Source organism: Monodon monoceros, unplaced genomic scaffold, assembly GCF_005190385.1.
Source record: "Monodon monoceros isolate NGI ecotype Baffin Bay Population unplaced genomic scaffold, NGI_Narwhal_1 Super_Scaffold_1, whole genome shotgun sequence".
NCBI lineage: Eukaryota > Metazoa > Chordata > Mammalia > Artiodactyla > Monodontidae > Monodon > Monodon monoceros.
In genome coordinates, this window is record NW_021703765.1 from 15,267,971 (window position 1) to 15,289,368 (window position 21,398).

At 46.1% G+C, this 21,398-nt stretch overlaps 1 protein-coding gene across 5 annotated transcripts; it reads right to left on the reverse strand.

Moving 5' to 3' along the window:
- Positions 1 to 4,203: 4,203 nt before the first annotated feature.
- GRP (gastrin releasing peptide) lies at positions 4,204 to 16,682 on the reverse strand. Of its 5 annotated transcripts, XM_029223093.1 has the most exons (4): positions 16,544 to 16,682; positions 10,489 to 10,731; positions 7,691 to 7,695; positions 4,204 to 4,610 (listed from the first exon to the last, which is right to left on the reverse strand). In XM_029223093.1, exons 1-4 carry the CDS (start codon positions 16,680 to 16,682, stop codon positions 4,557 to 4,559), a joined length of 441 nt encoding a protein of 146 aa, XP_029078926.1. In that variant the 3' UTR covers positions 4,204 to 4,556. The 5 variants fall into 5 exon arrangements, with proteins under 5 accessions (XP_029078926.1, XP_029078942.1, XP_029078919.1 ...); XM_029223109.1 differs by lacking the exon at positions 7,691 to 7,695 and having other exon boundaries at positions 4,204 to 4,601; positions 10,494 to 10,731; XM_029223086.1 differs by lacking the exon at positions 7,691 to 7,695.
- Between the last annotated feature and the right edge of the window lie 4,716 nt (positions 16,683 to 21,398).

Sequence of the window (21,398 nt, forward strand, 5' to 3'; positions counted from 1 at the left end):
GGTCACTGAATTAAACTGAACTCAACAATGTTGAATACTACATCCCTCTGGAGTTCTGGTATATGAAATAATAAATCAATCTTTTATGCCAATTGGAGTTGAGGGCTTTCAGTTACGAACATCCAAAGGTATCCTAACTGGTACAGTGGTCATTCCTGAAGGTCTACAAAATAGTTTCTTTTCCATCTAGAGCCATGTAGAATCATCCATTCATCATCCATTAATTAGTTTAATGGGTCTGATCACAGGGTAAAGAGTAGCAGAGCCATGGTTAGAACTACCATATGATCCAGTAATCCCACTTCTGGGTACCCAAAGAAAATGAAATCAGTATCTTGAAGAGATATCTGCATTCTCACGTTCATTGCAGCAGTATTCACACGGTCTTTCTGCTTTGGGAATGGCAATAGTTTATCATTGTGGGTTTCCCTTGAAGAGCTATCTCATACTCTCTGATTAAAGCAGCCTGTGGTTGAGGAAATGAATTATGTAAATCCCACATTTTACTTAGATTACTCCCTACACATCTGAGCTAGGTTAAGATGCTCTGTGGTGATCATATATCCCCAATAGGGATGGAACGGTGGGTATTGTGGGGCTAGAAATGGTACTGCACTGCTTGAAATGTCTGCTGAGTGTGTTACTGAACTTCTGATCATAAGCAAAGACCGCTAAATTACCCAGAGCAATCCACCCTGTGATGCTTAAAATAAATTAAAAGACTGTGTTTAAAAGAGCAAATTTGAAGGCAATTATTATTGCTTCCTTCCCTTTTGGATTCTTCCTCTTGATTATCCCACTTCGCTGCAAGGATTCCTAAATATTGTCACGTCTTAAAAGCAATCTTCTCTCCTTGCTGTATGCACACGCCTAGGCTGTGTGCTGTAGAGAGCAGCCACCAGGCTCTTCCTTTCCCACAATCCCAGGCTGGGTGTTAACTCTTCTCTAGAATAGGAATGGTCAGAAATCAAAGAGGAAATTCTTCTTTGAGCACAGGGACAGGGGATATCTGTAACCTGTGGCTGACCATATCTTTTAAACACCCTCTCTTCTTTTTGATAGGGTCTGTCGACTGAAAAAAAAAAAAGTGCAATGTGAAAGTTGTGAGTTAAGTTTTATTTGGGCAGAATGAGGACTATATCCTGGAAGACAGCCTCTCAGATGCTCTGAGGAACTGCTCCGAAGAGGTAAGCGGAGAGGCTGGTATATATGTGATTTGGGTGAAGAAGGATAAGGACAATCAAGCAAACATTTTGGCAGAAGGTAGCTGCTAGTCACAAGAGGGTTACTGCTGGTCACGAGGAGCAGGTGTTTCCATTAGTGATTTTAGTGCTTTTATAGATATGAGGAAATGCAAGAGTTGGGCTCATAAAAATCTTTTCCTGAAAATATCTAATTATCTAAAAACCTGTTCTTCCAGTTTTTCCCAGAGCACAGAGTGCCTCATTCCTGAACTCCTTTCAGGTGTGTTGAAGGTCAGCGACTACAGTGGCTAGTGACCTCATCCTTGTAGAAGCAGATGGCAAGTGCCAATTTTTAGTTGTCTGGTCCCACAGTTTTCGTCTCGTGTTCCCAAAGTAGAACCCTAAAAACTACATTTCCCAGCTTCCCTCACGGCTAGATACAGGCTAGCTTCCACCAATCAGACGCAGACATTCAAAACTCTGATTTGGAAGTAAGCCAAGGGCGGAAGAGAGTTTGAGGGGCATAATGCCAGGGGCACAGGTAGTGGCAGAGGCAATGCAAGAGAGTGCTAACTCCAGCAGTTCTGCAGAATGCTGTAGGGGTAGCAGAGCTCGTGGCAGCCATCTCGTCAACCTATCGGAGACCTGGCTTTTTTGGAGTTTTCCTTTTCTGCTTAAACAACTCAATGTGGATCAAGGTGGATGCTATTATCTGCAGCTGAAAATTCCCTGACCCAATAAGCCCACACAGATAGGTGACGGGGCTACACTTGCAAACAAGTGCTCAGGAAAGCTCTCCGTGTAGGGAAAGCTATATCTCTTTTTTTTTTTTTTTTTTGCGGTACGCGGGCCTCTCACTGTTGTGGCCTGTCCCGTTGCGGAGCACAGGCTTCGGACACGCAGGCTCAGAGGCCATGGCTTACGGGCCCAGCCGCTCCGCGGCATGTGGGATCCTCCCGGACCGGGGCATGAACCCGTGTCCCCTGCATCGGCAGGCGGACTCTCAAACACTGCGCCACCAGGGAAGCCCGGAAAGCTATCTCTCCTAAGTAAAGGTATTCTAATAGTTTTTCTTTCTTTCTTTGTTTCTTTTTTTTGGGGGGGGAGGGGGGCGGGTATAGTTGATTTACAATGTTGTTTGGTTTCAGGTGTACAGCAAAGTGATTCAGCTATACGTATACATATATCTATTCTTTTTCAGGTTCTTTGCCCATATAGGTTATTGCAGAGTATTGCTATACAGTAGGTCCTTGTTGATTATCTATTTTATATAGAGTAGTATGTATATATTAATCCCAAACTCCTAATTTATCCCTCCCCCTCACCTTTCCCCTTTGGTAACCGTAAGTTTGTTTTCTATACCTGTGAGTCTGTTTCTGTTTTGTAAATAAGTTCATTTGTATCTTTTTTTTTTTCGGCCATGCCACGCGGCTTGCGGGATCTTAGTTCTTTGACCAGGGATCGAACGCAGGCCCCCCACAGTGGAAGCGCAGGGTCCTAACCACTGGACCACCAGGGAATTCCCCATTTGTATCATTTTTAAAGATTCCACATATAAGTGATATCATATGATGTTTGCCTTTCTTTTTCTGACTTACTTCACTTAGTATGATAATCTCTAGGTCCATCCATGTTGCTGCATATGGCATTATTTCATTCTCTTTTATGGCTGAGTAATATTCTAATGTATATATGTACCACATCTTCTTTATCCATTCAAGGACAGATAAATGGATAAAGGGATTCTAGTCTTGACCAGGGCTTGGTACTTAGGCGCCTGCAAGGGTCAAGGGATTCAAGTGAGCAGTTCTTGTGTCTTGGTCAGGGCACATGAGGGAAAAACGATTGCAATTGAAACATAGGATCACATCTACTCTCATGAAACAACCAAACAAGTGACTGTCTAGATGGGGTTATTCCAGAAGCATTGTCTTCCTCTCCCTACCTGAAATGCCACCCTTGGAGAAACGTCCCCTGGGTCTAGAAGGTTGTTTTCATCTTTATGAGTGTCCTGCTGGAGGGTGAATCCTGGTGATAGGGCTTCCCCTTCATCCTGAGCTGCATGGCAGGCTTTCGTGCACTCAGCTCAGGATCGAGTTCTTGGGAGAGAGGCCCAGGGCGTCCCAAGAAGAGGAAGGCGACAGGACACTGAAAACACACCTCACATATTTTCCCTGGTCTGGCTCTGGATAAGTTGGGAATCAACGTGATTTTAAAAGAAATTAGAACACATCACATCTTATGTGGTTCTTTGATAATCAGAACAAAGGCAAGATAAATCTCTTCACCATTTCATATGTGATTTCCCCAAATGAAGGAAATCCAAACATATGGCAAAGAAGCTTTAAAATCTGTTAATGTGTGAATGGCATGATAAAAATGGAACTGGGGAGTGTTGTGAACCGCCAGGCCATGTTCTCTGAGAATGGAAGGGAATCTCTGGAACCGATCTTCTCCCTTTGCTGTGGAGCTGACTAAATCTGGCTCCGGGGACTACTTCTCTCAGGCTGGCAATGGAATTTTGAAGAAACAGTGCTACTTGCTAGGCTTAAATATACTGAAAGAGGGGCTCAAAATGAGGTAATAGAAAAACTGTCAAGTGCTACAGAAAATCTGGTGACTTTAGGTGTTTGAATCCCAGTTCCATCTACTGTGTGACCTTGGGCAAGTCAGCTGACCTAACTCTGTTTCCTTAGCTATTAAGTGAGACGGATCATTTTCAGCTTATGAAACTATTTTGAGGAGAATATCAGTACCATCAGCAAAATACCTAGTCATGGTAAGGGCTGAAGAGATGGGAATTATTATATGATGAAGAAGGCCAACCTCTATGTTCAACCTAGCGCATCCGACTGGGTAACGATAAAGCAAGTCTGAGCTTCTAGTAAGTGGCATCTATAAAGGCTCTAAGTCACTACAAAGAATCAGTAAGTGGCTTTCAGAGAGCAAAGCTAAAAATTCAGCCTGCTTTCATCAATGAGCACACAAGTTCACTGTCAACCTGTTTGTTAATCTCAGTATTAATCACTGTCCTCTCATTTGAAATTGAAATAAGAAAACTACCTGCCTTTTGGACAATATGTTTAAGCTTTTATTGTGAATGGGAACAAGGACTGGAATCTAATAGACAAATAGCCCAGATGTAAAGAACATTAATTGGAGCACTCTTTATGGACAACTATTCACAGCAAACAAGTTCAAACCAGAAGATGCTGCTTGAAAATCATGACTTTAGTCAAAGTTGAAAGATACAAGAATAGTTAAGTATTTTGCATAAAGGAAACTTGATGACCCAGTAGAACTGATGCCCATAGAACGCAGTCTCTTGAGGGTTTTGTTTTCCTTCTTTGAGGGAGGCCACCATTGTCAGTATCAGTTCAGCTGGGGGTTCCTTCCTTCACGCTGAGAACCTGGAGAGTCCACCAACTTAAAAAATATTAGAAAGAGTTAAGCAAACGTAGTTAGTGATGTCAAAGTCTAATGCTAAAAGTAAATCCATCCCAATAAACCATCAGTATCACTTGGGAGACTGGTAGAAAGGTAGATTCCTAGGTCTACCCCAGACCTACAGAACTGGAAACTCTGGGGATGGGACCCAGCCATCTGTGCTCTCACAAGTCCTCCAGATGACTCTGAGCACGTTAATGCTTGAGAACAACAGCTGTCCCCCGAGAGAAGTTAACTTCCTCCTTTCGGGGAGCCACTATATTTTCAGGTCTTTTTGTTATATTAGCTTAACTTGTGTTCTGATATGACTACATATGTGTGTGTGTATATATATATATATATATATTTTTTAAAGAAAACCTTATTTTTTTAAATTTCTTTTATTGAAGCATAGTTGATTTACAATGTTGCGTTAATTTCTGCTGTATAGCAAAGTGATTCAATTATACATGTACATACATTCTTTTTCATATTCTTTTCCTCTCTAGTTTATCACAGGTTATTGAATATAGTTCCCTGTGCTGTACAGTAGGACCTATTCTATGTATAATAGTTTGCATCTGCTAATCCCAAACTCCCAATTCATCCCTCCCCCACCCCCTCCCCATCTTGGCAACCACAAGTCTGTTCTCTATGTCTGTGAGTCTGTTTCTGTTTCGTAAGTTCATTTACACAGGTATAGTTTGACCAAAGTTGGAAATTACATGTATTATCCCCAGGAATTTGTTACTAAAGTAGCAGCTGGGTAGGGAGACTGCTAAGGATTGTGGGATCTTAATTGTTACTTTGCTTCTTTGGCAATGCCTCATTCCACAAATCAAAGCTAGTTTATGAACTACACAATTCAATATTATAAACCCATGACTGTAAATGGTAGTCGTGTGGGCAACTTGGGAGGAGGAGGCAATCGGGGTTTCTGCCAGTTCTAAATGCATTGTGGTTGGCTTGTTGTGTCTTCTGTTCAAATTAACTAAGACTGAAGGAAGAATGAGTAGCTCTGCTTTTTTTTTTTTTCCTCTCCCGTTGCGGAGCACAGGCTCCGGACGCGCAGGCTCGGCGGTCATGGCTCACGGGCCCAGCCGCTCCGCGGCATGTGGGATCTTCCCGGACCGGGGCACGAACTCGTGTCCCCTGCATTGGCAGACGGACTCTCAACCACTGTGCCACCAGGGAAGCCCAAGTAGCTTTCCTTTTAAAACACTTCTTTGTTCCCATATAGCACCCTTTACCCTCTGAGATGAGAAAACACTTTTTATCCAGATGAGAGCTTATTACACTTTCCAAGATTCTCTGGCAATTCAGGTTCCCCAACGTCCAGACCAGCCGTTTGTTTCTAATAAAGGAATTACTGAGATTCTCAGATTAGTTATTATCTGCTCTGTGGCTCCATTGTTTTGACCAGGTGATAATGAAGCCAGGGCCTGGGGTTCAATTCCCACACAGACCAATTAGCTTCATTTTTCCCCAGGAGCCCAGGCTGCACTATTAAGGGTCGCCAGGCTGCCTGAAGATGCTGCCATACAGCCTCTCCCGTTGCTGAGCACAGGCTCCGGACGCGCAGGCTCGGCGGCCATGCCTCACGGGCCCAGCCGCTCTGCGGCATGTGGGATCTTCCCGGACCGGGGCACGAACCCGTGTCCCCTGCATCGGCAGGCGGACTCTCAACCACTGCGCCACCAGGGAAGCCCCATGACTCTTTTTGAATTATGGTTTTCTCAGGGTGTATGCCCAGCAGTGGAATTGCTGGGTCATATGGTAGTTCTCTTTTTAGTTTTTTCAGGAACCTCCATACTGTTCTCCATAGTGGCTGTATCAAGTTACATTCCCACCGACAGTGCAAGAGGGTTCCCTTTTCTCCACACCCTCTCCAGCATTTATTGTGTGTAGATTGTTTGAAGCTGGCCATTGTGACTGGGAGGCACTGTTTCTGAGGTGGGAGCCAGCAGAGTGAAGCTGGCCCCCGCCTTCATAGAAACAGGGTAATCAGAAGCATTTTAGTTACTCTTTCCCTATATTTGGAGCTTCTGTTGGAGCATTTCACATATTAATAAATAGAACCTTTCTATTCTCTGTACTGATCTGATGGGACAGTGGGATCTCTCCCTTAAAAGTGAGAGCAAATTTGTACATTTACTTCCTTTCCGTAAACCCCCCAGCAATGCATTCCCCAGTTCCCTTTCCTCGTGCTCGCCAAATAAGAGAAAAAATCCTAGGCTTCAAAAAACAATGAACTGGGTCCCAATTACAAAAGGAACCCAAAGGCTAACCTCAACCTTCATTGAAGCTCAGGACAATCCACAGCCACATCCAGGGTTATGGATTAGGGCCTGGAGCTGAGCTGAACACTGTTTCATGTTATAGAAACCATAGGGTAAAAGTTCCATTAACTTTTGTGAGAAGGGTAAAGTTAAAAGATTTAGGTTCACCTTGAAAATGGTTGGCCATAATTGTTGCTAAAAACTTCCTGTTTGCTGTGACATAGTAGTCTAGATTCAGTGCGCATTTACATGAATCTTTTCTGAATCAAGTAAATATCTTTGTCATCAAAATGTAGGAAGATGCTCAGTTTCTAACTACAGCTCTGGGAGATTTGGCCACAGGACTTGATGTTTTGTTACTAAAACGGGAGAGGGGAGTATATGTGGATAGTTTTTTAAGTTTAAGAAAAGTCCTCAGCCTCTGAAAATCCCTGCTGCTAGTTTTTTTTTTTTTTTTGCGGTACGCGGGCCTCTCACTGTTGTGGCGTCTCCTGTTGCGGAGCACAGGCTCCAGATGCGCAGGCCCAGCAGCCATGGCTCACGGGCCCAGCCGCTCCGCGGCATGTGGGATCTTCCCGGACCGGGGCACGAACCCGTGTCCCCTGCATCGGCAGGCGGACTCTCAACCACTGCGCCACCAGGGAAGCCTCCTGCTGCTAGTTCTGATAATGCTCAGCTACATTACTAAACTTCTTTCTAACACTGAGAGATATAAGGATTTCTAACAGAATGATTCTTCTGGTACTTCCTCCTTGTGAATAAGATAATTGTAGGATGTTTTCAGTTTTCATATCAACATACATTCACTGAGGTGGAATTTCCAAAGCAAGAGAAGTGATAAACTGTTTTGGTTTTGTGCAAAGACTAAACTAAGTGTTCAAATTGTTTTTCATATTGCTGGGAAATACATCCAAAAGAATGGTACCAATGTGTGCCATAGCTAGTTATTCAATCTGAGGTGGAATTAAATGAGATGGGCTTTCTGAGCTTGTAAAAAGAGGAACAAAGCATAAAGAGATATAATAGAAAAGCAAGGCCCGATTAGAAAAAGATGGCTTTTCCAGCTCACACTGTATACTGATAAGTATTGTCCCCTTAACGCAGTCACTTTCTGTGACTGGCCACCCAATCCATCCTATAGAACTGCTGCTCGGAGACCTTTTTGGAGCTATTCTTTTGCAATTGCCTTTGAAGTTTACAGAATGTCCTTCTGAAGATGGCAGAAAAATTTTGATCCTTGCGGAAGGAGTTGCATTTTTCAAAACATTCCAAAGTTATGCAGAGCTAAGTTTGGGGGAATAAAGCAATTCAAAGTGGGTATTGTTTGGGTCAAAATGAAGCACTATAGATTAATAACGTGGTAGGGCGTGGGGGGCTATTTAATGAATGAGCTATGAGGGTAAGTCCATTTCAGTGTTGTTGTTGTTGTTGTTGTTTAATTATAAATGTAATTATTTTCCTCTCTTTTTTTAGATGTTGGGGGTAGAAGTTTATTAATTAATTTATTTATTTTCACTGTGTTGGGTCTTTGTTTCTGTGTGAGGGCTTTCTCTAGTTGTGGCAAGCGGGGGCCACTCTTCATCACGGTGCGCGGGCCTCTCACTATCACGGCCTCTCTTGTTGCGGAGCACAGGCTCCAGACGCGCAGGCTCAGTAGTTGTGGCTCACGGGCCTAGCCACTCCGCGGCATGTGGGATCCTCCCAGACCAGGGCTCGAACCCGTGTCCCCTGCATTAGCAGGCAGATTCTCAACCACTGCGCCACCAGGGAAGCCCCATTTCAGTGTTTGGCCAAGAATAGGCCAGGCCAGCCGGGGCTCAAGAAGTCAATCACAAATTCCGAGAGCCTTTAGAACCACGTGATCTATTCACAGACAAGGGTGTGGACAAGAGAATTAGTCATTCAGGGCTCTGTACAAAGTTGATACTTATTTCTGTATTGCTTGATTGAATCCTGATTTTCTCTCTGAATAAAGGCTACCAGAGACTTTCTCTCTAGGTGCTTAATGCAACAAAGGAACTTTATTTTTGCTCTGCATTTAGCACAGAGAATCCACAGTAGACCGAAGAGTGGTGACACATAAAGCCTCCCTCTGGAGAAACCATCTGAGGCTTGGCCACGCCAGCCCTGAGCCTCTGTTAAGGGGTCATCAATCAGAGTTACCCACCATGAAAGAGGGACATGGTGAACTCTCCAAGGTCTGTGAGTGAAACACAATATTATTTATTGGCAGAAACATCGAGAGGGAAAGATGCTACTGCATCCTGTATCCTTCATATTTAAGATCAATGAGGACTATTCCCAGAAGATGCCTCACATGGCAGTGGACTGGCCAAGGCAGACAGCGCGGGCTTTTCCCTTGAAAAGCTGCACGACTGGTCTCAGTTTCCTCACTTCTAAAATGGAAAGAATAATAGAATCTTCCTGAATCTTTCTCCTAAGACTGCTGTGAGCATTACCCGAGGAAATGGATGAAGGTAAGGTGTTTCACCCAGTACTTGGATTATAAAAAATACTCACTAAAACTAGCAGTTGTTATTATTAGGAGTATTGTAATGATTATTTTTGCCTTTTATGATAAATTTCATGGAAACTTCTTAAAAGTTAATGAGAATCACATCATTTTCAGTTGCCTTGCTTTCTTCCTATAAATTTTATTCTCTTCTATCTCATTTACTCTCTTTGTATCTAAACAATGCCAATTTGTTATAATTCTTTTCCCCTATCCTCTATAAAATCATATACTGAACAGATCAGTTGACCTGAGATATTTTCACCAAGTTTTGAAATATTAGGATGAGACCCGAGCTAGGTAATCTTGGAACAAATATGAAGGAGTACTATTTTGCATCAAAAGTAGCAAACAAGAATGCTCTCTTCCAAAAGCTTCTGTGAATAGGCCCTTACACTAGTGTTCATCAAAAATAAACATATCGGGCTTCCTTGGTGGCGCAGTGGTTGAGAATCTGCCTGCCAATGCAGGGCACACGGGTTCCAGCCTTGGTCTGGGAAAATCCCACATGCCGCGGAGCAAATAAGCCTGTGCACCACAGCTACTGAGCCTGCGCGTCTGGAGCCTGTGCTCCGCAACAAGAGAGGCCGCGACAGTGAGAGGCCCGCGCACCTCAATGAAGAGTGGCCCCCCTTCACCGCAACTAGAGAAAGCCCTCGCACAGAAACGAAGACCCAACACAGCCAAAAATAAATGAATAAATAAATTAATAAAAAACATATCTGTAGATCCACAGGGATCAACTCAAATAATCTATGGCCTCACTATCAAAATATTTTGGAAGGGTCTGGTAGGCTAAAAAATCCTATCAATGCACAATTGCTAACAAAACTCCTAAATTGGAGTTTGATGTGTTAAGAGGAAAAATAATTTATGATGTTGAAAAGAAAAGCTAGCATGAGGATTGGCCACTCATTTTCTGAGTGTGTACTGATGTCAGCCCGATGTAGTTGCTGTGAAGTCTTACCTCTGAACAGTTTTATTCTTCCCTGCTCAAACCTCCCCTCCTTCCAACTCTCCCCAAACACCTCCTACCTCCCCGACCCCTCCTCACCCCATTCCCACTTCCCCAGTATGTTCATTATACCTTTGAGTCTCGATCCCGCGTCTTTAAAGTTGCTGCTGTCCTCTGAATCCCAGGTAGACTGGCGAATGCCCAGGGGCTCCCGTTGAGGTGGCTGATGGCTTCTGGTCCCCTTTGCTTCTAGGAGGTTTAGCAAATTCCTTGTAGCTTCCTCCCACCGAATGTACTCCCTCAGCTGCTCCTTCAGGCTCCCTCCCTCATAAACATACAGGGACTCTCCTGTGCTCTTTTTTCCCATTAAATGTCCTGTTCAAAAACAAAAACAATATATAGCCAGTATTTTATAATAACTGTAAATGGAGTATAACCTTTAAAAATTATGAATCACTATGTTGTACACCTGTAACTTATATAATTTTGTATGTCAATTATACTTCAATTTAAAAAAAATTCAATGCCACATTCATAAACAAATAAAACAGGCATATACTCTGGTTCAAAAAAACCCCAACAAAAACAGAACGCCACAAATTTAACCCAGGGGCATGAATGAACAAGAAATTAAAAAGGGCACCAATTGTGTTTGTGCTGCTTTCTCCTAAATGTGGGATAAATAGCATTTTATTGATATTATTAGGAGATAGTTCATAAACGACTGACAGATTTTGATCCCTACTCAAAACGCCTAATGAATGGACAGAATTCAAACTGCAGCTCAGAAGCCCTGGGTCTGGTCCCAGCCCCTCTGCTAACTAGCCAGGTGACCTCTCTCAAGTCATTTAGCATCCCGAACCTTCAGTTTTATCAACAATAAAATGAACATGTTGGACCAGATGACATCGAAAGAACCTTCCATATCTAAAATTCTATCACCATTTCTGTGTGCACCGAATTCTATTCCTAGCTGAATGATGGCGTTCGAACATCTACCCCAGTCAATCTTGAATTGTTCCTGAAAAGAAAAGTCTCCGTGCTTTTCTTTGCGTGATTAAAAAGGTGTTGCTCGGACTTCCCTGGTAGAGCAGTGGTTAAGAATCCGCCTGCCAATGCAGGGAACACAGGTTCGAGCCCTGGTCCAGGAAGATCCCACACGCCGCGGAGCAACTAAGCTGTGCACCACAACTGCTCTAGAGCCCGTGAGCCACAACTACTGAGCCCACATGCCACAACTACTGAAGCCTGAGCGCCTAGAGCCTGTGCTCCACAGCAAGAGAAGCCACCGCAGTGAGAAGCCCGAGCATCACAACGAAGAGTAGCCCCCGCTCGCGGCAGCTAGAGAAAGCCCGTGCACAGCAGCAGAGACCCAACGCAGCCAAAAATAAATTAATTAATTAATTAAAATTAATTAATTAAAAGGTGTTGCTTTCCTCTTACCTGTAATACAAACGTAGCAAAGGAATTTTTCATTTAAACTTTCTTAGAATTTTAGCTGAGACTGAACCTAGAAATTGCACCTAGAAATTGTACCTAGAAATTATAGTTTGTAATGAAACACAGGTTGAAGACAAGTTTTGGCCAACACTTTTCAGCCATATAAATGCAGAATTTTCTCTTGGAGGTCTAAAATGGTCACCAAAGTTTATCATTAGCTCCAGAGATGAGCGTTTGCCATATAAACAAATAAAAGTTGCTGTGCAGGAGGCCAAACCACTAAAAACATGGAAATTCATGTATGCAAATGGGGATAGCCTTAGGGTCAGAAGGGTATGGTATTGAAGGTCTGTATTCTTTACATTTTAGCCCGTTGCTTGAATATACTCACATTATCTTATTTACTTTCTTCAGTTGATTTTCTCCATTTCTCTGTAATTGGGTTTTATAGCACTTTCAAATTTCTAACACTAGTAAAACTATGGTGCTTTTGATTTAAAGCTCACAAGGAAAGAGCTCTCTGTGGCTCCAGTGTTGACTGGCATTAGATATAAGGCAAGCATCATGAAAATAGTACGTGGCAGACCTCAGTCACTGCAAATGGAAGGAGGCCCCTTCCCAGCTGCTCTGTCCACCAAGAGAGAAGCCCTCACAGTAACTCTATTGCTTGTGTGTGTATTTACAGTTCACAGGATGTTTAAATGCAGATTATTTCATTTGATCCACATTGTAATAACTTTGATGAAAATGAGACTGGCCAAAAGTCACATACATGCAAGTAAAGATTCTGGGATTAAAATCAGCTCACAGTCCAGACTCTACGATGTTATACTGCTTTGAAGTGTCTTTGAACTTCCTAAGGATATAAGGCAGTTAGAAATCATTCTGGGGTCTGGAAATAAGGATAAGGTCTGCCAAAGGCTTTCTAATATTATCAAAAGGAATGGAGATCATATATCACTACGTCATTACTCCGTTATGCAACTCAGAAAAATTAATTCTGTGTGTACTGGGGAGCCTGAAAATGAGGTTTTCCTGCATTGCAGTGTGAGCTTTGCCAAGTCACTTAGGACCTGACACTGCACACAATTTTAAGACTCTATTAAGGACACTGTCCCAAATGAAGCATTGGAATCTTGAAAAACTGGCTCCTCACTTATCTGCTTGGTGAACTTGGTACCCAGATATCTACTAAATAACTTTGCATTTAGCCATCACAGTGATTATGTTCCACAACCTCCCAGGAAGTAGCAAATCATTTGGCTTAGAAATATGGAGGAAATCGAATCATGATAATGGGAAAGTGGGATTAGAATCTGATGCTCCCAGTAATAACCTCAGTTGCTCTTGTCCTCGGTCATTGTCTATCATCTGGTTAGGATGCTGGAAATGAGAAAGGCGTTATTGGCAATGAAGCAGAGGGATGATGGAGATGCTTTTACAAATAACTTCATTTTTGTCATGCTTGAAGAATTCTGTGACTTTTCTACAATGGAAGGCTAAAATGGGCCTGCATTCTGTGGGTGATTTAACATAGATCTTTGGGACCTTGTACTGAATTTCAGTATTTGCATATTTGGTGGATGGGTGTTCAGACTCCCTCCCCTAGACCACAAATGTTTTTCTTTTTTCTAAGGAAAGTGCGCCATCTAGAACGTCCCAGGGAAGCACACGTTCCCTGGGTCCTAATGCACTTCTTAGCTAGCTAACGTCAACCAAATAATCGTCTCCATGGCAACGTGGACGCTATGCCCACTTCCATCTCTTCTCCCATCATCATTTGTTATGTATCCGTATAATAATAATGGAGATCAAAAGATAGGCACTTGAAAAAGTAAAACCTTGCCAGGCGGGGGGGGGAAGCTTTTGTCCTCTTTAATCACTTAAAAATACCACTAAAATGGCAGGCTTGCAACAGAAAAGAATTTTCTTGAGCTCCATACTTGAAGATTATCCTAACTTCAAAAAATATCCATTAAGACAGAAAGTGTTGAGTATTAAGAGCTAGTTTTTCTGGAGTGATGCTTCAGCTGTATTTCACAGTAGCTCGGGTAGCACAATCATGTAACGCCATTCTGCAGCTGAGCACTGGTGCTCAGCATTCAACCCTCCACGGCGTGCTCCACATCAGAGTTAGAACCATGACCAGAAACATTTCATGGGTGCACAGGGGATAGTTACCAGTGTTAGTGTTGACCTATATTTTCATGGCACACAAAACATTTCCATGAACATCGAGACAGATAAGAATTGGTTACGTTTTCAGTCTGTTAACTTGTTTTTCCATGGCCACATTACGTTTCTCTCAGCTGGAAGAAGCAATTCACTTAACAAACCTGCAAATTTGTGCTAACAGCTTCTTCCCGGACAGCAATATGTAGCTTTCGTTTGCATTAATTAAAACTAACCTCCATGTCTTCAGTGACTGAGGAGGACAGGCATTTACTTAGGGCAGAAACCTCAATTTAAAATCTAACATGGCATTCATCCTTGTGAATGCTCACATTCCAACAGAGGGCATGTCCACCCAAAGCAAACTTTTGCGCAACTGCAATGTCATTTTAAATCTAAATGCAATTTTCTATATCACCTCCCTCTTTCCCTTGTTCTTCATCAACTCTGCACAGTTAGTCAAGGGAGAAAAAGGAAAAAGAGTGTGTTCGAGAACAAATAAGAGAATAAGACAATTTGGGGGTGTCACTGGTCAGTACACTTTGGGGCTGGGAATGCCCAAGTACCACCATGAAGGGTGATGAAATGGCCAACACCCGAAAGACCTGGGGACTGATGTGCTCTGGAATCACAGCAATCAGCGTTGGCTTGCGTCAGAAATACCATGATTATAGCTTCCCAGCTAACTCTCTTGTCCTGCGTTTAGCCTGCAAGGGTTACATTAACAATAAGTCTTTTTAGGGCTTCCCTGGTTGAGAGTCCGCCGGCCGATGCAGGGGACACGGGTTCGTGCCCCGGTCCCGGAGGATCCCACGTGCCGCGGAGCGGCTGGGCCCGTGAGCCATGGCCGCTGAGCCTGCGCGTCCGGAGCCTGTGCTCCGTCCGCAAGGGGAGAGGCCACAGCAGTGAGAGGCCCGCATATATATTTAGTACAAAAACATGGATGAGCAAAAGAGGCTGGAAATCTGGAAGTTTCATTCCACCTTCCCAGCCCACTGGCCGCTGGCCGCACTGGACAATGACCACTTGATCTAAACTCCCAGGAGCCCTTTTTAGGCATCGATTCGATTCTAGGTTTGGCTTCTTTAACATCTTCTAAGCACCCTTCTCTCTGGAAGTGCAAGGGTTTTCACCCATCCCAACCCTTCCTCTCTATACCAGGCTCCTGGGTTCCGGGTGTCCCTCAAAGATGACAAATACTTTCATCCCTGGGGTTGCCAAGACTTGGCAAATGATTCTTTCAGTAATAATGAAAACTACTCTATCGCAACCCAGAGCGCTCCATTTCTCTGAGGGAAACCTACACAGCGCACAGGAGCTGAGGACGCGCAGTTCTAGCTTCACCCCATCTTCTAAATTCATCCTAGTCTTCACCCCGAGAGTCTGTAAATCCTCTGAGAGTTGAATTAGCAAGTATCTTTCCAACACACCCTCCCCTACTTCTAAGTAGATGACTAAGGAAATCGTGAAACGCACACGTACACACACACACACACACACACACACACACACCGCCTTAAATCTCTCTAGGGACCGACCAGCTTCCCGGGAAATGCTAGAGCTGTTGTAGATGGCTGTGTGGGGAGCTGTCTGAGGAAGTCGAACTCTTGGCATCATTTGCTAGAGGCTCTGCTCGGCGCGGCCGAGAGCCCCGGGGTGACGCTGGAGCAGCGAGAAGCAGCGGTGCCGCTACCTGCCTCCTAGCTGCGGGGAAGCAAGCGGGTGCGCGCTCCGCGGCCCGAGACCCGGTCCAAGCCGCTGCGGTTCCGGGGGCCGGGACGAGAGAACCTCCAAGCCCGTGCCTGGAAAGCAGGACTTGTAGGCAGGGGGAAGAGGGAAGGAGCTAGGGGAGAGCGTGAAGAGAGGCGGAGAAAAGCGAGGACTTCGGGGACAGAGACCCGGGATCAGCGTGGAGACCAGGTGTGATTCCCGGAGCACCGAGCCTGCCGGATGGAAGGAGGGAGGGTTGGGCAAAAGGGCAGGGAAAAGAAAATCGCTGCAAGGCAAAGAAGGACTGAGGAAATTCAGGCGAGCCCCAAATAGAGGTGGGATTCAGGCGCTGCTTGCCGAACAGATTTGAAACCCAGGGTGGGCGCTGCGCCCCGTGTCCCACACCTGTGGCTTTGCCGGGGGTAAAGGCGCAGCCGCCAGGCTGGACCAGGGCTCCGAGACGCGCTCGGGGACCCAGCTCCCCAAAATTGTTCAGGGAGAGAACCGTGCCAGACAGGGTTGTGATTAGACGGATAAAAGGGGGTGCTGGGAGATGCGGAGGGAGGGTGATCTCCGCGTACGGCTGGGATTTTGGAGAGCTGCGCGCTGGCTCGGGTGTCCTGGGGGGGGAGGGAAGAGAGCGGGAAAGGACCGAGGGACCAGCCGGAGGCTGCCGAGGGAACGACGGCTTCCCGGGATACTGAAGGGCAGGGTGGAGTTTTGGGAGAACGGGGTTGGCGTCTGAGTGGAAAGGTCGGAGCAAAACCCAACACCCAACGCAGAGACGCAGAAAAGCTGAGAGATGGGGAGACTGGCCCCCTCGGCTGGCTGGTCCCGCCAGGACTAGAGCGCGCCGGACACTCACCCACCGCCCAGTGGTTGCCGCGCGGGTACATCTTGGCCAGCAGGGTCCCTCCGCCCGCCGACACCGGGGCGGCCGGTCCCCGGGGCGCCTGGCAGAGGACCAGAGCCAGCAGGACGAGCGGGAAGTCGCGGCCGCGCATGGTCCCGGCGGGAAGCCCTCGGAGCGCCGCGGTGAGGCTGGGCTGAGAGTGCGCTTCCACCGCAGAGGAGAGACGGGAGGACCGGGACCTCAGAGCAGCGCCGCCGCCGCCGCCGCCGCCGCCGCCGCCGCCGCCGCCGCCGCCGCCTCCACGACGCCCCGACTTTATATGCAAGCCCGGGCGGGGGCGCAGGGGGGTTCTCCACCGCCGACCCCAGCGCTCTGACGTCTCCCTGGAGCGAGCCGGAGCGCTGGGACAACGGTCTCCGAAAATCATCCATCTTCCTGCCGAGCGATGAACGGGCTGAGCGTACATTGTCCCCTCTCTCTCTCCCTCGTAGCCCCGTCCGCCTCCCCCAGCCTGGGTTAGTTCTTCCTATCCTCGACGCCTTCGCTCCAGCACAATTTAGGGAACTCCTCCCTCCCCAGCCTCACCGGGGCGCCTCCCGCGTTAGCTGCCTTCGGATCCTTCGAGGAGGAGCAGTGACCCCGCGGCCTGACCCCAGGGGCGAGAGGCGCAGCTGGGGTGGGGGAGATAGAGAGGGATGTGCGCCAAGGATGGATGTTTTTAGGCTGGGCTTTGCTGGAGGGGACCGGAGCCCGGAATGCAAAGGACCTCTGATTCTCAGACTTCCCCCCTTTGTGGACCACCTCCCTCCTCGCGGTCCCTGCCCATGAACCTCGCGACCTTTGCTCCCTCCCACAGAGCGCCGCCGCTTCACCGCCGCAAGACCCTCACCCCACCTGGGGTTTCGGAGGCGTCCCTGCCCGCTTGTAGGGTGCGATGGAGGCTGGAGCAGGAAAGACATGTAACGTGATCGGAGCTACAATACTAACAATAGTTTTACTATACTCCTGGTTCCCTGCACCAGCATACGGCATCCACATAACAGAAGAAGCTTCTGCGGCGATTTCCCTAGGCCGCCTCTACCAGAAAGCTCAAACTGTCCCTAAGCTGCCATTTACACACTTCTCTAGAGCTGCCCAACCTTCCCCTTCTCCTTCTGTTCTCAGATACGAGGAATGGTCACCGGCCCAACTCCCGAGGCTCTCAATGCCATGGATACAAAGAGGGTGGGCACCATAGCAATGCAACAGTGAATAGAAGAGGGTAGGATGCGGTTGCCCACGATTCGGCTGTCAGAGCCGGGCGTGTGTTGGTGTGTTCCCGCATGCCAATTCCTCACCGAGTGCTGGTGAATTGCCTCGCTGGTTGGTTCCCACTGGTGTTCCATGTCAATACTGGGCGTTGATACCAATTAGGTTGAAATCATACATCTTTCGGGATATCTGGTGATTCAATACCTCTGGTGATTCAATACATCTGTGCCGTTCTTAGAGGATGTGTGCATATTGCATGACTGAGCATTCTTGGGCTTGGAAGAGTATTCCATGCATGTGTCTGGCTAGAAGGTTAAATGCTAATTTCAAGATCACTATTATTAGCCAAGCAATAGAGTAATACTATCCTGAGGGAATACCCCAAGTGAAAATCAAGGGGAAAAAAAGCCTACAATTGGCTTGGACTCCATCCTTCTGGGTTCCCAGGCTCTGCTCATTAGTAAGCACATGTTCCACAGTCAGGTGATCATACGTAGGCTTCCCACTTCCCACTTGGCCATGAGCTTGCAGGAGCACAGGGACTCGGTCTTGTTCCCCTGTGTGTCTGCAAAGAGCCTGGATCACAGTGGTGTTCAAAGATTTGATGAATGAACAACTAACCTAAGAAATGCTTGAGTCTAAATGGCTTTTGCAACCTTGAGCCTTTGCAAAACCTTTATCTCTCCAGACTAAGTTATAGAAAAATGTCCTTTCCCCTTAGTTCAATCAAGATTATTTTAGAATCTTTTAATGACGTTTTTCCCACTATGAGACCAAGGGAAAACTACTGTAAATACAATGAAGTGTGGGAACAGCTCTACAGAAAGTGCAACTCTTCTGCAAATTCAGGCAACACACTCTTGGGTCTATAGCAGACCAGGAGCTACCCAGGTTCCTCCATTCACTTCAGCTCTTGCTCTAAGCACCCTAGTCTACAGGCTTTCTGCAGCCGGTCTCGGGCTTAGACTTGTCATTTTCTTTGGCATCCCACAAGGGCAGAGAGTGTGTCAGTCTTTGCTCAGGGCTGAATCCACAGTGTCTGACCCAGTCCAAGGTACAGAACAGGGACTCAAGAGGTGTGAATGGCTGCATTGTCCTCCAGGTATAGCAGCCTGAGTCCAGTCCTCTAACCAGAAAAGACAATGGATTGTTACAAGTTAGAGAAAGAAACCATTGCAGGTTTCATTCAGCCAGTACTGAATGAGCCCCAGTAGATCCTGGCTGGGTGTCTTTTCATATCGCTTTTAAAATCTTAACCACAGCCCTGCCAGATAGGGATGACTTGTTCCCCTTCTTTGTTATAGCTCAGCGCTCTGTTCCACGTAGATATTCAGGAACCCAGGTTCATTCCATCTTGTGCCTCTACCCCTCCCTAGTGCTCTGCTCCTCAAAGGGATGTTCTGTAAGGAGATAAGGAGCTTGTGTCAGGATGTAAATCAGTGCATTGCTTCCTTCATCGAGAATATCTTGCTTTGTCAGCTGAACACTGTGTTTAATGATTTGCATTTAGTGCTGTTGATTTGCATTCTGACATAAGCTCTTTGTCTTGCTGTGGATGGGTTACAAACAGTTCGAGGCTGAGCAGCGGATGCATGGACCACACTTAATTAGCACTAAGTGTACTGTCCCTGCCTGCATGGCCTAGATAGCAGCTGGCACGACAGGGCAAATGGGGAGGCGCGCCACTCTCTTAATATACCAGCTCACACGTACCACTCATCTTTTCTGCTCATACTTTAATCGGTAAAAACTCAGCCACAGGGAGCTGCAAGAGAGGCTGGGAGCTGTAGCCCTGACAATCAGTCAGGCACCTGGCTCTGACTGCACCGCTGCGGAAGAAGGAATAAGTGGAGTTTGATGGACGGCTGATAAACAGCCAGAACCAGCCTAGTGTGCCTCAGGCACGTGGAGGTCTTACAAATTTTATTTAATAAAGTAAAACCTCCCCTCATGGGGAGGAAAGACTGGGTCTCCGGCCTGTCTCCTCTGCCCCAGAGTTCTACGTCCCTTAGAGAATCTCTTGCTAACTACCATACCAGCACCCCTTAGGCTCAGGGGGGCATTGCAGCCTCTTATCACTGTGGCACAAATTAGGGTACCCCTCCGTTGGATTCCCCATTTGGGAATGTTTAGTCTAGTCTTTCTATAATAAATGGATCTTAGCCCTTTAGCTATTTCCACAAAAGATCTATGTAGCCAGCAGCCATGATATTTCACTGACATTTTTTGCACCTGTGTGGGGTGGGCTGGGGTCCTGGCCTCCTGTCTTGCACCTCTGCTGGAAACTGCCTCCATCTCTCAGTTTCCCAACTCCTGGTTTCCAAGAGAGAAACACGATAGACCCAGCTCATTATTGTGACCCAGCTATACGTGTTCTAGATTGCCCAACAGCTTAAAGATGAGTGAGTCCACAATGTCCAACCCACTCTTATAGAGGCGAGGACACATGGTGGTAGATATGGCAGCGTCCACTCCACAGGGCTCTGGGCGGGACAGTGTTCCCTGAAAAGAAGGTGTGGGTATCATACCCAGCGGCCCTGCTCCCCAGATCCTCAGGCACATGCTGTCTTGTGCCTGATATTTCATGACGTCTGTTGTTTCTTTTTAGCACGGTGACTCCCAGACATTGGAAAGGGCATTTTTTTTTAACATCTTTATTGGAGTATAATTGCTTTACAATAATATGTTTGTTTCTGCTTTATAACAAAGTGAATCAACTATACATATACATATATCCCCATATCTCCTCCCTCTTGCGTCTCCCTCCCACCCTCCCTATCCCACTCCTCTAGGTGGTCACAAAGCACCGAGCTGATCTCCCCGTGCTATGCGGCTGCTTCCCACCAGCTATCTATTTTATATTTGGTAGTGTATATACGTCCAAGTAAGGGCATTTTTTAAATTATTCTCTTCCACAGAGTTTAGGTTTTGATGGACTTTTTAGTGTGAAACAAGCCATATTGCTTAGATTTCTCATTTTTACTCATCAAAGACATAGGAACTGTCTGTCCATCAGAATTTCTAATCAGGTTGAAGTCACCAGTATTACCTAGAGAGTAGATGTCATTCCAGCTTAAATCAGTGAAACATTGCATCTTAATTCATCTTTTCAGCTTCATCAGGGGTAAATGTATGGCTTTTTTTTTTTTTTTTTTGGCCACACCACGTGACTTATGGGATCTTAGTTCCCCGACCAGGGATGGAACCCAGGGCCCCAGCAGTGACAGCACCAAGTCCTAACCACTGGACTGCCAGGAAATTCCCCAAATGTATGGCTTTTTGAAATATTGAAAATAGCACATGCGTCTCTATCTTTGCCCTAAGTGGAGTCTAGGTTAGGAGTCTTAAGGTCTAGGGGGCTGTTCTTGCTGTCACTGGTCATTTATACGTTGGTGCCTATGAAGGCTTTGAGGACAGGTCTTGCTGCAGTGAGATGCTCCAAGATCCCCAGATCCAGTCCAAAGCCAAGGAAGCAGGCTGTGAAGGCAAATGGAAAGGAACAAGGAGACATTGGTGTCCTGCAAGCACATGGGCTCTAATTCTGCCTCTGCCACTTAGGAGCTACTATGTTACCAGGCCAGTGACTTAGCATCTACATCTCAGTTTCTTCATCTAT